Source organism: Pseudopipra pipra, chromosome 6 (genome assembly GCF_036250125.1).
Source record: "Pseudopipra pipra isolate bDixPip1 chromosome 6, bDixPip1.hap1, whole genome shotgun sequence".
NCBI lineage: Eukaryota > Metazoa > Chordata > Aves > Passeriformes > Pipridae > Pseudopipra > Pseudopipra pipra.
Genome location: NC_087554.1, coordinates 11,832,813 through 11,853,055, shown reverse-complemented (window position 1 = coordinate 11,853,055; position 20,243 = coordinate 11,832,813). Strand labels below are relative to the sequence as shown.

The window sequence follows — 20,243 nt, the reverse complement described above, 5'->3', positions numbered from 1 at the left end:
ATACACATGAACATTAACTTCAGATTAATATATTGTCAAATATAAACCAGTGAAGTATGTCTACAAACTAATGCCAATCTTGTTAAGTGCTTAAAAACACTTCAGAAGTTTATTAACTCGCTTCCTTTAGTTACGAGAAAAGCTGCTGTATTTTCACCATAAGCTCCTCTTCCAGACTATTCACTTGTTGAAATATTATTGTCTCATTAGTTATAACTGAAATGTGCTATAATAGACATGGGCAGTGGGATGGCAAAGACCTATCAGAATATTCAATCTCTTTTCATCATAAATCTGCTTGACAGTTTCCACTCCTTGCAGAATTTCTAAATACTCTTCATGAGCTTCTCACCACCATGCAAAAATCTTTATAGGGATAAAGCAGAAACAGGTGGAGGAAAAGGGGGATTCAAGCATATTGGATACAAATAAAGGATGGATACGAGGGGCAAGAGAACAGACATTCTCTGTGTTACCTTATTTCGGCATTCCTTCAACAAGCCTTCTACAAACTTCCAGTTGGTTTGTGCAATTACCGATGGAGAGAGGTTAGACAGTTTGGGCTGCCGAATAGTGCTGCCCAAATTCCTGGCTTCTTGTATATACTTCTGTTTTGGGGTGGAAAATTGACAAATACAGACAAAAGTGTGTGTGAGACTACTTGGCCAAGAGAAAAGGATACACTTATCCTTATAACCCACCCCCGTGCAATGAGGAAGAAAGGAACACATCCTCTTTCAGAAAAGGCACCTTTTTATATCCAGTATTGGATTGGGCTGAGACACTTTTCACCAGAGGTCAAATCCCCATTTACATCGTCTATCAACTACTAGAACAGACATTGCTGAATTACAAAAACACAATATGAACTGCCAAGGATATTTAGATGCATAGAGATTCAATTACTCCCTCCACCACTGACAATTGTCTTGTCATTTTTTTCACATAAAATGAAATTTTGTAAAAATTACCAAGGTCAAGGCTATTCAAATGGCAAACTGGTCTACACAGGGACCACAAGAAAAGTTTGTTCTTTCAGGAAGTAGTTGCAAAATGCAGATGTTACTAACATCTATCAGCTGGGAGCCATCTGCATTTTTGAGCAAAATCGTTTCTTGAACCCACTCTGCTTGAAAGAGCTTTTCTGCTCCTGTTACTGTCATCAAGGAGTTGCCATTGTTTTCACCTCAGAGACAAGAATAATATGACAAATGTTCTGAAAGCCGGGTGATCACAGGTTGACTGGGGCAGAGCTAACTGTGAATCAGCGATAAGGAGAAAGTCTTGTACAGGCACTCAGGATTAGTACATATTAGTATATATTTCAGATGAATAGGTAACCTCTGCAGCTTACATTGAAATAATGACTGACTGAAATGTCAGTGAATAGATTTGTCAAACATGACAATCCTTGCAAACAGGGAAAATGCCACCATCTCCACTGACCTTGCACTAAAAAGCTATGACATATACTTTTAATTATGCATCTTTATCCAGAACTATGATTACAGTCATATTGTGCATAGGACATACCAGATAATGCTCTGACACAGATTTTATAGAGGGCATGAAGGGCCAATCATGCTGGTCCCAGTCTAAACATAACTGCAACGGAAGCTCTGACATGGAAAAGTCCAGGTGCTGGCAGGATAAGTTGGTAGCAAAAAGCCAAGCAGACCATGTAAAGTGAAAGTGGTAAGCACAAATGAAGTAATAAAAGCAAGCATGCAAAACATAAAAGGAAAAGAGTGAAGACATCATACAATGCAGAACTCCCAAGCATTCAACATAAAAATAAATTCACAAGCAATGAATCTGAAAGGAAAAAATAAAACATGGTGTTATATCAGCGGATTGGTGTAAACTCTGCCCTCCACTGGGCACAAATATTTGCAAGTAGCCACTAAATCTCAATTGAACAGATTTTTGTTGCCCCAAAGCTTCCATTTGTCTAAAACTCACAACACTGCACTTTGGAAGCACTGCCTCCTGCTCAGCCTGACCCCCAGTGTTCCTCTCAGAAGGACTCCCTCCCCAGTCTCTCAAACTTACTGGGGAAGTCTGAGGTTCACCAAGGAGAAGGGGTCAATGTTCAATCAGCATTATGTCATCAAAAAGACACAACACAAACCCCTAAAACACCAGCATAATTACCACTGGCAGTTGGTACCCTCGCCTGAGCAGAAATTTTAAAATCCTTTTTCCTCAGAAATTGTTTGCCTTGTGTGACAGAATAACTCCTATAGGACAATGAACTTCTGAGGAATCAGTTAAAAAACAAAACAAACCATCCCCCCCCCCTCCCGCCGAGACTAGAGGTAGATTTTTGTCTTTGTAATTACCTAAGTGACATCTCAGAAGTTTACATGCTTTAACAACTGTGTTGTTTAGCAGAGTAATGAGGTTACAAACCAACTATTCTTCATTTCTGCTACTTCTCAGTAAAAAGCACTTTAGAGTTAACTGAGCATATGGAACATGTCAAAGCCAGAAACTACTCAACCGTGTTTTTTATTACACAGACATTTCTCTGTTACATGGTTATGGATGACAGAGATGACACTATAATTAAACAAAATTTTAACAAACCAATAGGAAAGTTCTGGAAATGAGTGCACTGGAAAGGCAATTAATTGGACAAAGATACTTGATTTTGACAAAGCTATCCTAACAGAAACAAGACTACTTTTAAAATTCAAAGAAAAGCTTTTCTAAATATATTTAACAAAGCGAGAGAATATTGTCTTCAATGAACAACATATATTTAAACAAAAGCAAAGCTCTGGAGTTACTGAACAAAAAAAAATGAATTCTGGGACCAGACTATTCTTGGAATTACCCATAAATCAACACCCAGTGTAACAGTTTGCAGTCTGTACCATATGAATCAGAAACTGTACTGTAATTAGTTACATCACCCAGATCTTTCAAAATCACTTCACCACAAAGAGTACTGTGTCAGCTACAGGAGCAGTGCTGAGAGATGTTATCAGTTCAGAAGGTGGGGGTAAATCAGCATCAGACTGTGCTGTGTAAAAATAGGCAGACAAATGCGACAGTATGGGTGGGGTTCACATTCCCACCTTAGCATGAGGTTGTCTGTCAGTTTGCCACCTTAAGATTTCTTTTACGGCCTACAGAAGACAAACAGGCAACTCCAAAAGGCAATACTTCTGATCTTAGGATGAAATTAATCACTCTCTAGAGGTGGTTATCTTTCCTTCATCAAATACACCAAAGAAGCACAGGTTATTTAGAGATGGGAAAGAGATGGCTAAAAACTGTTAATTTCCCTCTTCTCCTCACCTTTATTTTTTCTTTTTAAAAACCCAAAACACCTTTAAAGCAAGTGAATATATTTTCAGGGAACTCTCCTACACGTGGAATGAAATAATTTTGTCCTGAGAGGGGGTAAAAATGACACAACTTTTATAATAAAAAACCTAAGTATTTCTGGTCTGCTAAGGACCAGGAACTCTATTTGTATTAAATACACCTAAGGCAGAGCAGACATGGACTGTAAGTAACTGTCTAGACATTTCATAAAGGTTACAGAGCATTATTCAGGCAATTAGGCAAGAAAAAATCAGATCTCTATAGCTGAACAATTTTCACCTCTCTCTGATCATTGTCAAGACGCAGGTGCTCTGTGTGTTGCTTCTGTCTGTCCTTCCGCCTCCACTGTGCAGGAGCGTTTCTCTTTGTCCACCTACAGATAGGGAATATTGTTAAGCAAATGTCAGGAGTCAGGTTAAGGGCAGAGGCAGTAAGAAGTTTTTAGTTAATCCTATATTGAACATGTTGACATCAATTACATCAGCCAAAGTGCAGCTGCAAATACACAAAAAGAATCTCTGTAGAGGAATCGGGTATTTGGCAATCATAATATTTCAGAATATGAGATAACATTTATTTGCTTTGTGTTTTTCCATTCTCTTATGATATCCAGTGACAATTTAAGCCTTTTTCCTCCACTTTCGAAGCTTTTATAAAAAAATATCCTAAAACATATACTAGTAGCTCCTACCTGAGATATAATAAGGGGATCTGGTTTTATATTGACAGTAATTCTGAGTAACTCAAAGTACACCAACCATCATCTCAAACATAATAGGGCTTTCTTAAGTAAATTTGCTGCAGGAAGTCCAGATTCAAAAAAGGGAAAAAAAAACAAAGAGACATAGCAAAACCCCCACCACTCCACACAACTCACCCACATCATCTGATATGCCCCTACTTGATAAAAAAACAAACCCAACAACTGACTTGTAGCTTTCTAGTATCTCTGCTTTAGTGCCATTCTATAGATCTTGCCAAGATTCAGTACCTGTTGCCCCAGCTTACTCACTTGTTGCTTGCTGGTCCAGTGGATAAAACATCAGACTGAAGCTTGGGAAAAAATCCAAGCTCATATTTCCCTTGTCCAATTTTCATGTCCAGCAAGTGTGGGTGGACTGCTGTATGATCTATTTTTGCTAGCCTTAATTCAATAGATTTCTCTGAAATAGCAAGAAAGTTAATTTTTTAAAAGTGTTTTAATCAGACATGTATCTGTAATCACACATCCTCAATTAAAAGTGGGTCTCAAATTTAAAGGGATAGGTGGAAATTTCTTACTGATTCCAACAGGTACACTAGTACAAGAGTGTTATAGACATCAAAGAACTGCCATCAAAGGGAGAAGAATGTTTATCTTCTTGAGCTCATTTTTCACACACAAAGCATGCAGGAAAACAGCTGAGTTCAATTAAACTTTACAGTAATTTCATTTCACATCTCAGCTTCCAATATAACATTTAAACTTTACACCTCAGCTATTCTGGTCTATTTTTGGGGGGGTTTCAAAGCATGAATCATTACTTAGCTTTAACCCTAATATCTACAACAAACAGCAGTGGTTAGTTGCACTAATTTTCAAGAAAGTGCCTCATTACTCTTACCAGCCTCATCAATGGTTGTGCACTTTTGATACATAGATGTGCGCAGAGTCGGCGTCCTGACGTTCAGCAGCCTAATTTTATCCACCCTAGAATCAAATACTCTCAAAACAGGGTCTTTATCATCTTCATCATGGCACATAATCTTATTGTCAATAAAGGATGCAAACATTTGGGTCTCCAGGAATCTCGAGAGGAAAGGCAAGTAAGGTTCAGGCTGGTCCGACAAGAAAGATGCCTAAGAGATGAGAAGAGGTAAGAGTGTTTGTGGGTGTCTGCAGAGAAAGACATCCCCCAAAAGCATCAATTTTCCTAAACAAGGGCATATTAAGAGTGCTTTGGTGCCACTTAAGGCCTAGTTTTATCATACACACCAGTTCTATCCCCAAAACAGGCAGTCCATATGAAATCTTCAGTCTCAGGACAATCACGTCCTGTACAGCACAATAACTGGTAAATTGTGATTTTAGCTTTTCCTTAATTTTATAAAAATTTCAACAGAATCCCAGCAAACCTCACCAACAATACCACGGGTGTGCATATTATGTACTTCTGGCTGAGCTCAAAGCTTATGAAGCTGATGAGAATCATTTCATATGATTTGATGGGAATCAGCTTAATGTTCCAGCAGACAGTGCTGCAACATAGTCTTCACCCACATTAACTATCCTGCTGACAAATATCTGATCTCCAGTAAAGAAAACAGTACAAAAATTTGAAGAACTGAGCCTTATGTTTCCCTAGAAAAGAGCTAGGAATACCTTTGGTACACATGTACACAGGTACATAAGCATTATTTGGGGTCATGACTTAATTCATTACCATATTCAGCAATTCCTCTGGTTAAAACTCAAACAGTTTCCAGTAGTAATATTTAACCTTAATGTAGAGGTCAGCCCTAAAGTGAGGCTTTCTAAGCTATTTTTCTAGAGCAAGTTGTATTTTTCTACAGTATCCTTAAAAGAGTATCTTTAGCTCTCTAAGTCTGCATATGTATATATTTTTCCACATAACATGTAAGATATCACTTTTCTTGGAACACTGAAATTTAAGGAAGAAATTACAATTTTGACAGTACTGTTTTCCATTTGATGGCCCAATAAACAAAGCCTTACGTCTGAATACTGTTTTACTTCTTACATTGAGATATCTTCTTATTACAACTTACTTTATCAAAGTTTTGCATCTGTTCTCTGTTTGTAAACCAAGATTCCTTGTCCTGGCTGGGTTGAATGACGAATACTTCATAATCCGCAAACATTTGTGTGAAGCGGTTGGCAAAAACTTCACGAATTTGAATGTTCAGCTGGTAAATCTTGAATTCTTCTTCATCACACTGAATTTTCAGATCCTTTTTGCTACTGGTCTCCTCTCGCACCTCCAACTGAGAAAGTAAGGGAACACACAAGTAACCTGTGTTGCTGCTTTGTCAGGTATTCTGGGCATACAAGATTTTAATCTGCCATTCAGTTGCTACTCCTCAAGTCAGCATTTCAATTAAAATATTTACTGTTTCAACTACTGTAAGAAAACAGCAACATCAAAACATTTTATTATTACGTATTATTACATTTTATATACTTTAGATTTTAAAAAGTTAAATAACAATCATATACATGCCATATATTAATTTACTTTCTTTTACCCTTTGATCACCTGCATAGGCTTTTTAGGAGCTTTTACTACCCCTAAAAACCAGCATATTAGGCAAATCCATATGTCTTCTGGTGTAAAATAGGTCCAGGTTTAGTAGTGGTAGAGTTTAATACATACCAGCTTTCAAATGAAGACAGAAATGCACAGTAACCAGCAGCTGTGCATGTCTAGTAACCATTTCCCATATCCTAAGTCCTTAGCAGTGTAACCCACAATTCATCGTTACAACCCCCCAGAGTCATTTTTAATGAAAGAAAATGCATTTTCAGTTAAGATGTGGGCTAAGATTTATAAAAACAGCAATATGAGACTGAGATATTCAATTCACATTAGTTTTGACAGGAGTTGAGTATCTAGGGAAAAAAATAACCAAAGCCACGAGCATTCAAGTAGTACTTTGAGTACACATTTGATACCCCTGCCTTTGTTAATTATGATAAAAAGGCACCACCACACATAATTAGTCATAATCTCTAGAATTTACAACATCTGCACAATGATACAGGGTTGCAGCTGTCCCACACTGCTTAAAGCAGCTTGGCTATAGCAGCCCAGAGCCAGCTATAAATAAATACAGCCATGCTCTCTGCTAGTGAGCTGTGCTACTCACCCCTTTCTTCCAAGTGTAGCTCATGAGTAGTACATTCCTCGTTAATTTGGTATCTGGCAGGTTTTTTATACTTGGGAAAATTTTGACAGTTAAAATCTATACACTCCCATCGTAACGAAAAAGGATGGTAAAATGGGACTTCAGGGAGTACAGAGCAGATGAGGCCCAAATGTGCAAAAATTTACAAGAAATTAAAAAGACCTTTACTTTCCCCATTACTTCCCAATCCATTCAGCAAAAGAACAAAAGCTTTTTACCAATTCCCATAAAGCAGCTCTACCCCCAGCCTACTTCAGGTCACACAATTTCTGTCTCTGGCCCCATCTGTACCCCAAGCTGCAGTCACACAGGTAGGAATCAGCCTCAGCAATGAAGAGCTGGTCAAGCTAATTTAAACATGCAAGAAATAAAACCTTTGCTTAGACAGTCTTCACTCTATTCCACAAAGGCTCAAAAAACCCACAGTGGTCTGTCAGGTAGTACCTTTTATTCGAAAAGGGCCACAACTTTCAGCCCCCCCCTCCCCCCCCCCCCAGTTTTGATCACTCAAAAAAATACAATCAGGATCATCACGAGCTGTGCATGTCCACTTCCTGGGAATCAGACACTAATGCACTTTACAACATCAACCAGAAAAAAGCATCACAGTATCCCTATGACAAACATATTATATACAAGCAAAAATATAAAATATATATTCTACACACAAAGAGAGAGATATCTATACAAACCCAGATTAGATTCGAACTTCAGGATTATCTGGATGACAACTTTAGCCACTTAAATCATAATAAAGTGGTGCCAATTTAGAATAAATCTTAAAACCAAGAATAAGGCAAGGTGTTATTTTTAAACACATTATCTTGGCAAAGAAATACTTGGAGGACAGCAAAGGTTTTCACAGATGCTGCAGGGTTAATTCCCATTCCCTCTCTCCCCGAAGCTTGCCCTTGTCTCTACAGGTGTTCACAAGGTTTGTGAACATCTTAACATAAAGTTCTTTCTAGTGAAGACAGACAAACAGCATCTTTGGACCATGACTTCAAACCATCTGCTACTACAGGTCCAGGGACAGTGCAGACAATTTCATACCTTACCTTTTCTAGACTCACACCTGTTCTTTTAACAAGTGCTTGGAGTCTTGCAATAGTCTCATTTTCCTTTAGCAGCTCATAGGAATTCAGAGGTGATCCTGCTATGTTCCCATTTCTTTTATCAGAAACCAGGTCACATGCTCTGAGGCTCTTCATCTTGGAGGCACTTTCACTGCAGTGAAGGTTTCCCTCAGGTGGAATTCCAAAAGCCATCAGTATCTCCGAAATTTCCTGAATGAACTCAAGTTTATTTGGAAACTGGGGTAGGTCTTCTGGCAGCTCGATGAAATGGTTGTCTACATCCACAAAGCACAGGTTAGCCTGGAATTTAATTTAGAACAGGATACCATTATAACATCACTGAGCACGGGGGTAACGTTTTATTCATCTTTGGGTTTTGTGCTTATTTAAAGATTCGAATACATTTGCATTTGTTTGGTTATTTTGTAAAACAGAGTTGCCTCAACATAACTGAACTGGTTGGTTGGCTTTGAAGAAAGCAGCACAAGACCCACATTTCCAGGTCTTTCAAGGAGGTAGTTAAGAAAGAAGACTCATTTTACAGTTGTCTACTAGGTGTAAAACAGATTGCAGCATAAGTCAGGTACAGGTATAGCTTTTTTTCATACACATACAGCTAAATTTTAACTACGGGATATTTGTTAAGTCTCTTTTACACATGTGCATATGCAGGTGACTGCCTGTTACTCAAATTATCAGTCCACTTCTCTAAAAGATTTAGCAACTTCTAAAAGGTGTGCTGATATTGTAGAAGCTGCAATAAAGTTATCTTTTTTCGTAAGCAACCTGAGAACTAAGGCAATTCTTTGAATGAGTAAGTTTGTTTCCAAAAGGAAAAATGAGTTGAACTGGTTTCCATTCTGCTTTTCTGTTCCAATCTCCAACTAATTTACCATCAAAAAAGATCAAACCGGGGGGGGGGGGAGGGGTGTAGGAAAAGAAAAACTACCTGTGTGGCTTCCACAGCAAGATCAAAAGAAGCTCTGCATCTTTCAAGGTTTACCTCACTCTGTATTTGGCAAAGGGGAAGGTTCCCCTTTTGGCTTCTGCATTGCAAAATCTGTTTCAAGACATTACATAACTACACACATCACAGCAAGAACCCCATTCATGTGTGAAATCTGCTTGGAAAGTTAAGTACAGAGAAGAAACTTGGCTTTTCTGCAGAAGCATTTCAGTTTTTCTTCACTAAAGAATTAACATGGAGTGTCACTCTCCTGTTTCATCTCTGATATACAAAATCCCTTCACTCAGATTATTGGGTACTTTCAACCCAACTTCACTGCATTATTCCAGGAGGCACACCTGAACTCAGGTCTCTCTACAGCCCTGCAGCAAAATACTTATCAAGTCTACAAGAGCTGACACATCTCCAGTTATTTCCTATGATTCGGGAAGTGCAGAAAGATGGAAGCACTCGCACAATTTAATTGGAAAAAGACAATTTTAAGAGATTAACCTCACATGTAATGAATGATAAATAATCCCAGAAATCAGAGCCACGTACACAAGCAGTGAAGCCCAGAAAAGACAAAGTAGTTGTGGTAGGATTTTGGTAGGGATGTCTGGTAGGATTTTGCTGTTGAACTGACCACAGATAGACTAGAATAAGCGGTGCCTGATGAGACCTGTTCATTTAAGTGAACTGTTGTGAAAGCATACATTGAGTACTTGTGACAGGTTTAACTCTCTAGGCAGAAGAGAGCTCTACAGAACAAGAGTTAGGGTGTCAATTCTTCTTAAAACACAAATATCTTACTGAACTTCCAACATTAAAATTGAAAAAAGAATTCTTAATGCAGAACCCCACTGGACATATCACACCAGTTTGCACAGAACTTTGCATGACCAAGTCTAATTTATGCTCTGCTACAGTATTACCCATAGTTACACAGGTAAGCAGAATTCCTGATGTTTTAACATTTTAATACTGGGATTGATTTCTTATGCTCAAAGGAATGCATATAAAACAGTTTAATAGCTCTTGTAGAGATCCTTTACTGTAAATTAAGTCACAAATTGAATTAGGTGTTACAAAAGAATCCAAGGTCAATAAAGAGAATTAAGACTGATTCTGAAACAGCTTCTGGTGCACCCTAGAAAAAATTTTTCTTTTTAAATAGGGGAGGTGTCATGGTTTAAATTTCCCCAATATCAGCATTGCTCCAAGACTGCAGATGGTGTGTGTGCCCACTCAGCAAGGCAGCCCAAGCCCTGGGCTGGGAATGCTCTCAGTGTGCACCTGCTTCCCATTCAGACAAAGATTCAGCCCAAAGGGACACCATGTATGCCAGAGCTCCCATGCTTCAAGTAAGCACCTGAATTTAGGAGAGACTCCCACTATACACACACATGGCTCTGTGATGATTAGAAGTCCAGTCAGCTGATATTTATCAGAAACACTGTAAGCACTTCAAGACATGAGAGAAATAAAGCTTTGAAACCAGGCACAATGCCTACCAATCGGTGCTGAGGGAAAAACAAAAGGCATTTAATTTGTCTCAAACAGTCTGCAAAATGGCAAGGCAGAGAAACTCTTCCAACAGTTTAATTGTATTACTTCCTTTTACAATTTTCCTTAATTGATGCCATTCAACTTTTCTTCTCTTTTGGATTATCTACCTTAGCACAGATTCTGCAGAAAACTTCACTCTTGGTTAAGCTTGATTGTAGCTAAAAAGCAGTTGGCCTAAAAGGAACCAAATATTAACCTTACCAATGTAGAAATTCTAGTGTTCACACTGAAATTAAATGCCTTGCCAATGGAAGAAAAAGCCAAATTTAATGCTTGCTAATAGTGCTTGTAAGTATCTGGACTCTTCTGGCTAATTCTTCCAAAAGCTAAACTCCCCTTCTGCAGAGTTCCTCTCTAAGAGCAATACACATGGTTTAAATACTCTGAGCTACTAATGATGATTGCTTAAGATGCAACTTACTATTACATTTCCCAGAAAGTGCTCTATATGGAAACATTGAGGGGTAGGAGGAAAAGCTAATGTGAAGCAATACTCCAAAGAGCATAATGAATATTTTCAGGGACACTCTACAGTTATCCAGTGCCTGGTTAATAACACATACAACAGAGGATTATCTAGAGGAACAAAAGCAGAGAAGATTCAGTAGATGGTTTTAGCTTCTCAAGTTTGGGAGACTTGAGGTCACCCTCAAGAACATGTACACTTCCAAAAAGGCCATATTCTTCAGGGAACAGAAATGGCAAAGAGACCTCACTGCACAAGCCCTTGAAGAGGTACCAAAACAAATTAAATCTCAAGTAAACAGACCACAAATAACAGACACCAGAACAGTAAATCTCACTATGCTGCTACACTACAGAACCGAATACCAGTGAGGACAGAGGAGCCCCCTCCTTAAAAACTATGAAAAATGAAATGGCACTTACTATTTATGAAATCACGGCCATCCAAAGCATTTTGCATGCTAGGAACTGGGCAAGTACACAAAGCAGAAAAATAAAAAGAGTTCTTCAATCACAAAGGTTTAGTTATTTTGTCTCTGGAGGCAGCACAATTGAGAGGGCTGTGAATAGTTGATAGCTCTGTATGTAAACGCTGGTGGATACACTGATCATTATTTTACACACGCAAAACTAAAATTATATAAAGACAAGACACTTGGTAACATGTATAAATAGAGATATAATTGAAAGAGCATCCTTAAGGTAGCTGCTAGGTATTTCAGGTCTCTAGAACAGTCAAATATTCCGTTATTTGTTGTTGAGATCTTGGTTTTCTGATCAAAAGAAAACCTCAAACAGTTACACCCCACTTCAACAGCAGATTGTCACAAGTGAGGACACATTACATCATCTACAATAAAACGTTCTGAGACACTACAGTGAGGAACAAGGGTGTCACATCCTAATTTAAAAACTTGTCCTTCCCGTGTACTTTTATCACCACAAGTAACAGGGTGTCCAGGTCAAAGTCTTACAAACCTTAGAAACGTGGATCTAAGTAAAGGAATGTTCATGTACCTGGTGCCAAAGCCTGGTTCCTGAAGTCAACAGCACCACTTACCATGGGCTCAGTGAGGTGTGGACCACACCCATGGATTCCAAAGCCAAAGGACAATTGCAATTCTTTAGTTTGACCCCAAGTACAATAAGGGCCATAGCCCCAGGCAGATCTAGTAAGGCCTGCATCAAGCCCACATCCTCCCTTTCAGCTCTGTTCAAAAGTAGAGAAGGAAATTATTTAGGTGCTGCCAAAAGGACAGCTTCTGCTTGAATACAGCACTGAAAAACTAAAACCCATTCACCTACAGCCTTTCACCTATCACCTTTGTCCATTAGGTCCCAACCTTGCAAATGATCACCCACTTCATATGACACACAGAAAACATGGCTATGCAAGCTTATACACACACAGCTGACTCGTGGAAAGCGTCTTTACAGTGGTCCTAAATTCTAAAGGATGCTCCTGTGTCATTCCTGCAAGCAAATGTGACCTTCTGCACTCATTCTCAGCACTACTCCTCTTCATGCCAACCCAGAATTTGTGACAGAACAGCTTAAAGCTGCTGCAGCTTTCAGAAACTCCTCAACTTGTTGTTTAACACTGAAATACAGGAAAACATAAAACTTAAGTCTGTCAATAAATTTGCAGTATTATCTAGCATCTATCAATCAGCAGACAGCCTGAGAAAGCATACAAAGCAGTGATTATCTTTATATAACTATCTTGGTCAGTCTGGTCTAAATGTGCTAGCATCAAGCTAAGCTTTCCAGGATATCTTCCTTATCTTCTAAAACAACATATAAACCCTACAGAGTCTGTTAAGATTTAGCATTGAATAACACCCTTTTAGTTGTTGAAATAAAAACACTGAGAATATATATAATCTGTCTTATACTAGCAAAGAACTGGATTTTAGGTTTTAAAATCTTTAAACTTCTCTAAAAGAAAAAGCTGCTGCCCAAGACCTTTGCCATCATTTCACTAAAACCAAGCTTTTTAATTATACACTACATTTGTTTGATTTAACCAGCGCTGGAAGATTCAGCATTGCTTATTTTCACTGAAAATAATTTCAATTTCTACCATTCTCCTAAATTAGAGTGGCAAGATACACATGCAAATCCAGTGGCATGAAATGGTCCACATTAAGTTGCTCTTTAAAAATATATTGCTACAGCACTTCAAAAGTTTCTTTAAAAGGAAATGCAAAGGCACATCAGAAAAACGATCTTACTTTAGCACTTGCTAGGTTTATGATCTGCCAGAATGCTAAGTCAAACCACTTTTTGGATCAATTTTACTGATAAACAAACCACGCTCTTGCCAGCAACATCTGAAACAGCCACATGTTCCTCCCTTCCCCTTTGATATCTGCAGCACCTCATTGTAGCACCGCTTCTCCCATCCTTCCTCTTCTCTTCTGGGTTCCTTACAAGCCTCTGAGGCAGCTACCAGTGAAACCACAAGGATGCTCCTGCATACACAGAGAGCCCTCAGCAGAGCAGCCCTATGTATGAGAACAAGCCCTGCACTGCTGACACGCACAAGAAAACTCAACCCTACAGGGAGCCGAGAATTCTCTACAGTTTTACTGGGCTTGAAGTCAGGTCTTCAAGCCATTGGTGGACTCCAATGAGGTCTCCATTAGGGACTGTTTTCTGATGCACCCAAGGGATAGTCTAAACTTGAATTTTGTACTAATGCAGCTGTTTTGTTGAAGATTTGAATCATCACCTGACAAAGCATTAACTTCTAGGATACAAGTGAGTTTCCCTGCTCCCAGGATAAAGCATTGCCTTGAAGCACCAGGTGAGACCAAATGTGGGAGACTGCCACCACAAGCAAACCAAAATAAGCCTTATGGCACATGTGTGCAAGCCTTAAGCCAAACCAAACCTAACCAAGTTGGGACAGACAGTATTTTCCCATATATTAGCCTAAAACACTTTGAGCAAGACAAATCAGTCTTTTTAAAACTTCATTATAAAACCAAAATCAAGAAGTGTACAGTGACACTGAGATATCCATGGTATGCTAGACAGCAATATTATATTTTTCCACAATGCCCTTCAACTGAGAAGCACTAATTAGATTTTCTCTCAAAGCTCACCTCTTTGGCCCTTGTCTAATTTAGACACTGCTTTCTTTAACAGCAGCTGTCCCACACATCCATGTAAATAGATTAGCAACAGAGATGCAGTTTATGCAGTTCCAAGACAATGAAAAAATTTTTTTTTGCAGAACTCAGAATAAATTATAACACAGAACAGCTCTTTATATACCCTTTGGAATAAGTGAGGAAAATTCTGATACTCACTGTATGTATGAATCAGGAGCCTAGAGGAGTTCCTCATATAACCCTGATGATTTCATAAAGGTTCATATACATTCCAAACTTTAGAGACAAGCAGTGTTAAATATTAATATCCCTTCTGTCACTGACAATAAATTTGTCTTTATTGAAGTACAAATAATGGAACCATATGCCCTCTTCTGCTGTTCTACAACAACACATTATTCATGTTCCTTGGTAGTTTCTGCCAGGAATTAAGTGTAGAGCTCCTTTGGCACTTAAAGTGAAGGGTATCTGAAAGCCTAATCATAAAGCAAAGTAGTTTTAAGATGAACCTGTAATCTGCAATGTTAACTATATTAAAGCTGACTGATTAAATTATTAATATGAGAAATGCTTATACTGACCAATAATTTCACATAGTGAGACCGGCATGCACTTTGAATTCTGCTTTACATTTTAAAATGATACATCTATTTTCTTTTTGCAACACAGGTTTTGCCGGGGTGGCAGGAGCGTGGGGGGAGTGTTTGTTTTGTGAGGTTTTGATTGGTTGGGTTTTTTTGGTTGGTTAGTTGCTTTTTTCAAGCAAACTCTCTACAATGAAAGTCTCAACAGCAGTGAGCTCTTGTTCTTCCCAGGCTACTTTGCCTCTTGAATAAGCCAATCTATTGGTATAGGATAACTTCTTAATTATTTACTAAGAGACTTAAAGTCTCAAGCCCATTTCTGTGCCATAACTACATTCCCAGGCCGGAAGGCTGAGGAGTTCAACAGTCCTTACTCAGCAGTGACTGCCAAGGGGATTTCTCAGACTAAGTCATACTCATCATGTACAAAGTTTTAAGAGCTCACTCTTCAGATAAAAACGAGAAAAGCTGAAGCTTCAGAAGGACAAGTCTTGCAGCAAATTCCACCACACGGGCACGCTGCTGCTGCCATCTGTCCTGTGTGTCCTCCCCTCCCAGACAATTCCAATCTCTGAGAGGTACTATTAAAAATCTACTCCTCCACCTTCATAAAAGGATACCTCTAAAACAAAATGTAAACTGAGGTGTCAGATTATCTTTTAATACTACTTGGATTTAATTTTTGACATCTAAAAATAGATCAACTGCCTTCCTTTAAAAACCTCAAAAATAAGCTCATAAAACTCTTCAAAAACTATTTACCTTTTAAATAATTGAAATACCTATTTGAAGTTAAAATTAGTTCATTTAGTTGGAAGTATTACAGTGATTTTAAAAAGAGGAAGCTCTTTACAAAAGGAGGGCAGTCTTTTAGGAGTTTGTGGTAACAGTGAAAACATCCATGGTGCATATTAACATGCATATCCACACATACATTTTACTTCATCAGCTATTCTCTCTAAGAAGTGTACTAAACATATTAATTAGGCCTGTCAGTACAGCCAAAATTTTGTAAAAATGTAGTAAACCAAAGCAATAGACTGTTTTCATGGCAAGAACATACACTACTGTGTTATTAATTACGCCATTGAGAAAAAAGGGGGAGGGGATGGAGAAAAGAAAGAAATCAAGAGATTAAATACTTCAGTTTTCATAAAAAAATAACACAGTTTGAAAAAAGTTTTCCTTTGAACTTGCCAGGAAAAACAAATGAAAACTACCAGCATATGGATTTGAGAAAAAGAGCAGTGTTGGCATGGAGACCAGACTGGAGGTTCACAAAAATATCTTGTCTAATTTCACGCAGCTTTTTTAAAAAGAGGGTTTTTTTGTGTCAAGCTATGTTGCAGCACTGCCTGATATTGAAAATAAAAACCACCACCACAAAACCCTGTGTCTGACACGCTTCTGCTTTCCCAGAAATGTAAATGGTAATACAAGAAAACAGTCAGAGAAAACAGCAGAGGTTAGAGAATCCTACCAGTGCCTCTAAGTGGGGTGTTCCCATGGTTTACCCAGTTCCTCCCCTTCAAAGTTACACCTCCAAGTGAGCAGATCCTAGCAGGGGCCGGATATTTCCTCTGCTACCTTGGGTAGTGCTCAGCCACTTTTGGTCCCCTGATCCTCACAACCAGCTCTTAAACTCTCTTGGTACTTCCCTCAAAAGAGTACTTGTGAAGCAAACACTGGGATAAAAGGAAAACAACCTCTGTGAAGTCTGACCATAGTCCCAGCCCCATGTACGAGTTGCAGAACCTTTACAGACCATTTGTTTCTCCTTTACACAGGGGTTGCTGCTACCAGAGCCTCACTACAAGGGAGGACTTCCTCAGCCCCACCCCAGTTAGCACCAGTTTGCTCCAGTGTACGCTGACATTTTGCTGTAGACTGAAGCATTTGTTCTGGAGAAAATCTGAAACAGTTCTGTGCAGACACCTGGCAGGCTGGGTCCATATAAGCCAACCCCAGCTCAGAAATTCAGTGCAGTGAAACCCAGCCCAATCCTGTGCAGGCAGGAACCAGCACAGCACTGAAGCCAGCAGAGCTCTGCTCATTCACCATCTCACAGAAGCAGCTGTGTGGCCTTTTGGCCACAGCTGGGGAATTCACACTGCACTTCCTTGCACTTCCCAGCATTACAGGGCTAAATTTTGCAGAAAAAAAAAAACTGTTCTTTCCGTAAGCCCAATGCATCAATTCCTGTAAAATTACAGTTTAATTTTATCAGAGCACACAATTTCAAAAGCAGGCTTTATCTATTTCACCAGATTTTCCTCAGCATCTCCAAGGAATAAAGACCAATCCAAAACCAGAGCCAGCAACAACTTGACAGTAGCTGTTAAGAGTTAGCACTAGTGTTTTGGCTCATTTCTCACTCCCCTCATAGTCATGGACAATATTCAAGCAATCAAGATGAGCTCCTCTCACCTCTTGAGGAAGTTCCAGCTTAGATCTGTCATCCAGCCCATTAGAGTGCAAGCCCATGAGGTAAGGGACTGGAGCATCTAGAAAATGAAGGAGGGATGCTGGAAGGATAGGAACATACACATGCTGCCACTGAAATGGAAACATTAGTGCTGTGATGGTCTCTGCCACAGTCATCAACCTCTGATAATCTGAAAAAGATCAAGGAAAAAAAATAATTTTTTTCACAAATATTTTTAAGTAAATTAATTTAAGCTAAAGACATGAGAGCTTGCTTAAAAACAGAAACCACAAAACCCAGTACTAGCTGAGTGGCATCTTAATGAAAGCCCAGACCTGCACACCCAGCACATTTGCTGAAACAACAAAGAGAGCTCAAGGCAAAGTAGGTCATTCCACAAGTCATATGGAAATGAGCAAATTGAGTCTTAATGCATGCTAAGTCACTTTCTGTCACCTACACCGGGGTCACCAGGAGCACCAGCTTGAGAACAGAAGCAGTATTGTAATCGGCTAAGAAACACATCGGAAATAATTTCTTTTCTCTGTGCTTATGACTTTCTATGGAAGCCTTGGATGAAACCCAAGGCATCTGGTATCTCTCAGATAAACATTTTTTAAAAGAGTGTTTAAATGTCTGCAAAGCATGCTGTATAGCAGCCAACCCAACAGTGTGACTGAAATAACTATGCAGAAAATAAAAAGGATCAGCTTCGTTTATCCTGTGCAATGTATGACCAAAGCTCCAGTGCAATGTAAAAACAACTCCTCTCCTCCTAGAATTTAACAGCAGGGCTAAATGGACCTATGCAGCATGTCAAAAGATCTTTTTATTTAATAGCTGGTGGCTAGAGCAGTTCACACTGCAGGATGCTGGGCCAACACCTCACCCTCCTCCTATAACTACAGACTTAAGGGGTTTTGGTATCTAGGCACCATAAAGGGCGAGGCAACACCAGATGAACTCAGAGAGTGTGTTCTAATACCACTGCTGAAATAGGCAGACTGCTCTCAAGCTGCCAGGCTGGAAAGAGTGTAAAACAAACTCCTGGGACTAGGACAATTCCTACCTTCAGTCAAACTATAAACAGAGCACAAACTGCAAACATAGCATGGATAATATTCAATTCCAGCCAGCAAAGGGAGGGAAAATAGAGGCAGGGAAAAAAATCAGTAACCTGTGTGCTGGGGTGTGGGGTATGCATGTCTTCTCTGTACGTGTTCATAAAACTAGAGACACTGTGAAATTGGAAAAGACACTTGAATGCACAGGCTCGAGTGTTGAGGTTTCTGAAGGTGTCGCACACTGATGCAGAGGGGAGATGAAAACTGCAAGAATAACATTTGTTCTAAACACTCTGGAGAAAAATTAAGCTTAACTGTGCACTTCCCAAGGTTATGGCTTTGATTCTATCCTTTAGCCAGCCTCCACTCAGACTTCAGATAGCAGAAGACAAAGGGCCGAGAAATTCAGTTCCTGGCATTCATGACTGATTTTGTTTGAGGACAAACTTGCAGAGTTTGGGGTCTGCAAAGAATCCCACAACCCAAAAGGAACTCAGCATGGGTTTTGTTAACATCAGTCATAATTCTGCAACTTAAGCTTTTTATTTTTTCTTTTCAGATCAAACTGTGTTAGTGGAAAAGGTCATCGCGTGGAGCTACCTGTCACTGCCCCGCAGTAGAACTCCTATGACCTGAGGAGCAGCCAGTCAAAACAAATGAGAATAGCTTAAACAGTTCATAAAGTTTTTGCCAAAAGCTTATTTGAACTGAAACACATTAGGGGACAATCAATGAACATCACCAGCAACACTCCCCTACTCTGCCTGGACATTGGCTTCTGCCTCCACAGCTACTTTGGGTTTGCAGCTTTAATCACAGCCTGACTGCAAGGAAGTGATGAATTAATGATAAGCTTTGGGAAGAAGAAGAATCTATTCCATACCCTATTTTCTTCAGTTATAAAAGGAACTTTAAATGTAGCCATAGATACACAAACATCCCAGCTGGTTTGCATTCAGCTTGTTTATTTGAAAGGACAAGTCTCAGAATAGAAACAGTGTTTTCCTACTACACAAAACCCGCTGTCTAATCCCGCTGGCTAATTTAAATACAACTTCTCCCTCTGTCATTAAGCTAACTTTAGTATTAGCCTTTCAAATTAATTACCAAGTAACATCAATAATTCAGAATTTCAATCCACTGGGCAGCCACCCCCTGCCACTGAGCTATCTACAGATGCAGCTCTCTGATCCTGGATATTCACATGGCTTAAGCCATTCCCAACTATTTGGCCTGCACAGTTGCAGCCTGCAAGTAACAATGACTGCATTCTGCAGGCCCTGTCCACATCAGGAGCTGTTGTCAAAAGCCAAGGACAAAGGCAAGAAGCCTACAAACATAAACCAAAATAACCTTTCCTGAAAGGGTATGGAGGATTTTCTGCATTTAAAAAAGAAGCAAGCAGCACACTTCCAGTAACAAAGAATTAGAGGAGATTTTAAAATAACAACAACAAACAAAACTAAAAGAGTGAAGAAGTGGTGTTGCTCTTGTTCTTGAAACAGAATGAGCAGGATGGGAAGAAGGTGGCAGCTGTAAGAACCATGATTTCACCTCTCCATTTTTACATTCTACTAGAGAGAAGTGTCAAGTGCCTACAGAAATTCTCTGACTTGGCCAAATTTAAAACCATTTTATGATCACATTCTGGAATATCTTTTCCTTTTAATCTTCCTACTTCATGGATCATAATGAAATACTGCTGTACTTGTCAAATAACTCACAAGTAACGTCAAAAAACCTGTAACTGCAG

The 20,243-nt window shown here is 39.2% G+C and overlaps 1 protein-coding gene across 5 annotated transcripts in view; it reads right to left on the bottom strand.

The window, feature by feature from the left end:
- Positions 1–20,243, bottom strand: part of DENND5A (DENN domain containing 5A) — a 66,164-nt gene that overhangs the window by 20,247 nt on the left and 25,674 nt on the right. For 4 of the 5 annotated variants that reach the window (XM_064657358.1, XM_064657356.1, XM_064657357.1 and 1 more), the window contains 7 exons: positions 17,429–17,616; positions 8,301–8,618; positions 6,106–6,321; positions 4,941–5,175; positions 4,349–4,499; positions 3,616–3,709; positions 477–608 (listed from right to left, as the gene is read on the bottom strand). In XM_064657358.1, the coding sequence (XP_064513428.1) occupies positions 477–608; positions 3,616–3,709; positions 4,349–4,499; positions 4,941–5,175; positions 6,106–6,321; positions 8,301–8,618; positions 17,429–17,616 (1,334 nt within the window). Of the gene's footprint in view, positions 1–476; positions 609–1,533; positions 1,642–3,615; positions 3,710–4,348; positions 4,500–4,940; positions 5,176–6,105; positions 6,322–8,300; positions 8,619–17,428; positions 17,617–20,243 lie in introns of all 5 variants that reach the window. The other variant, XM_064657360.1, reaches the window with a different exon arrangement.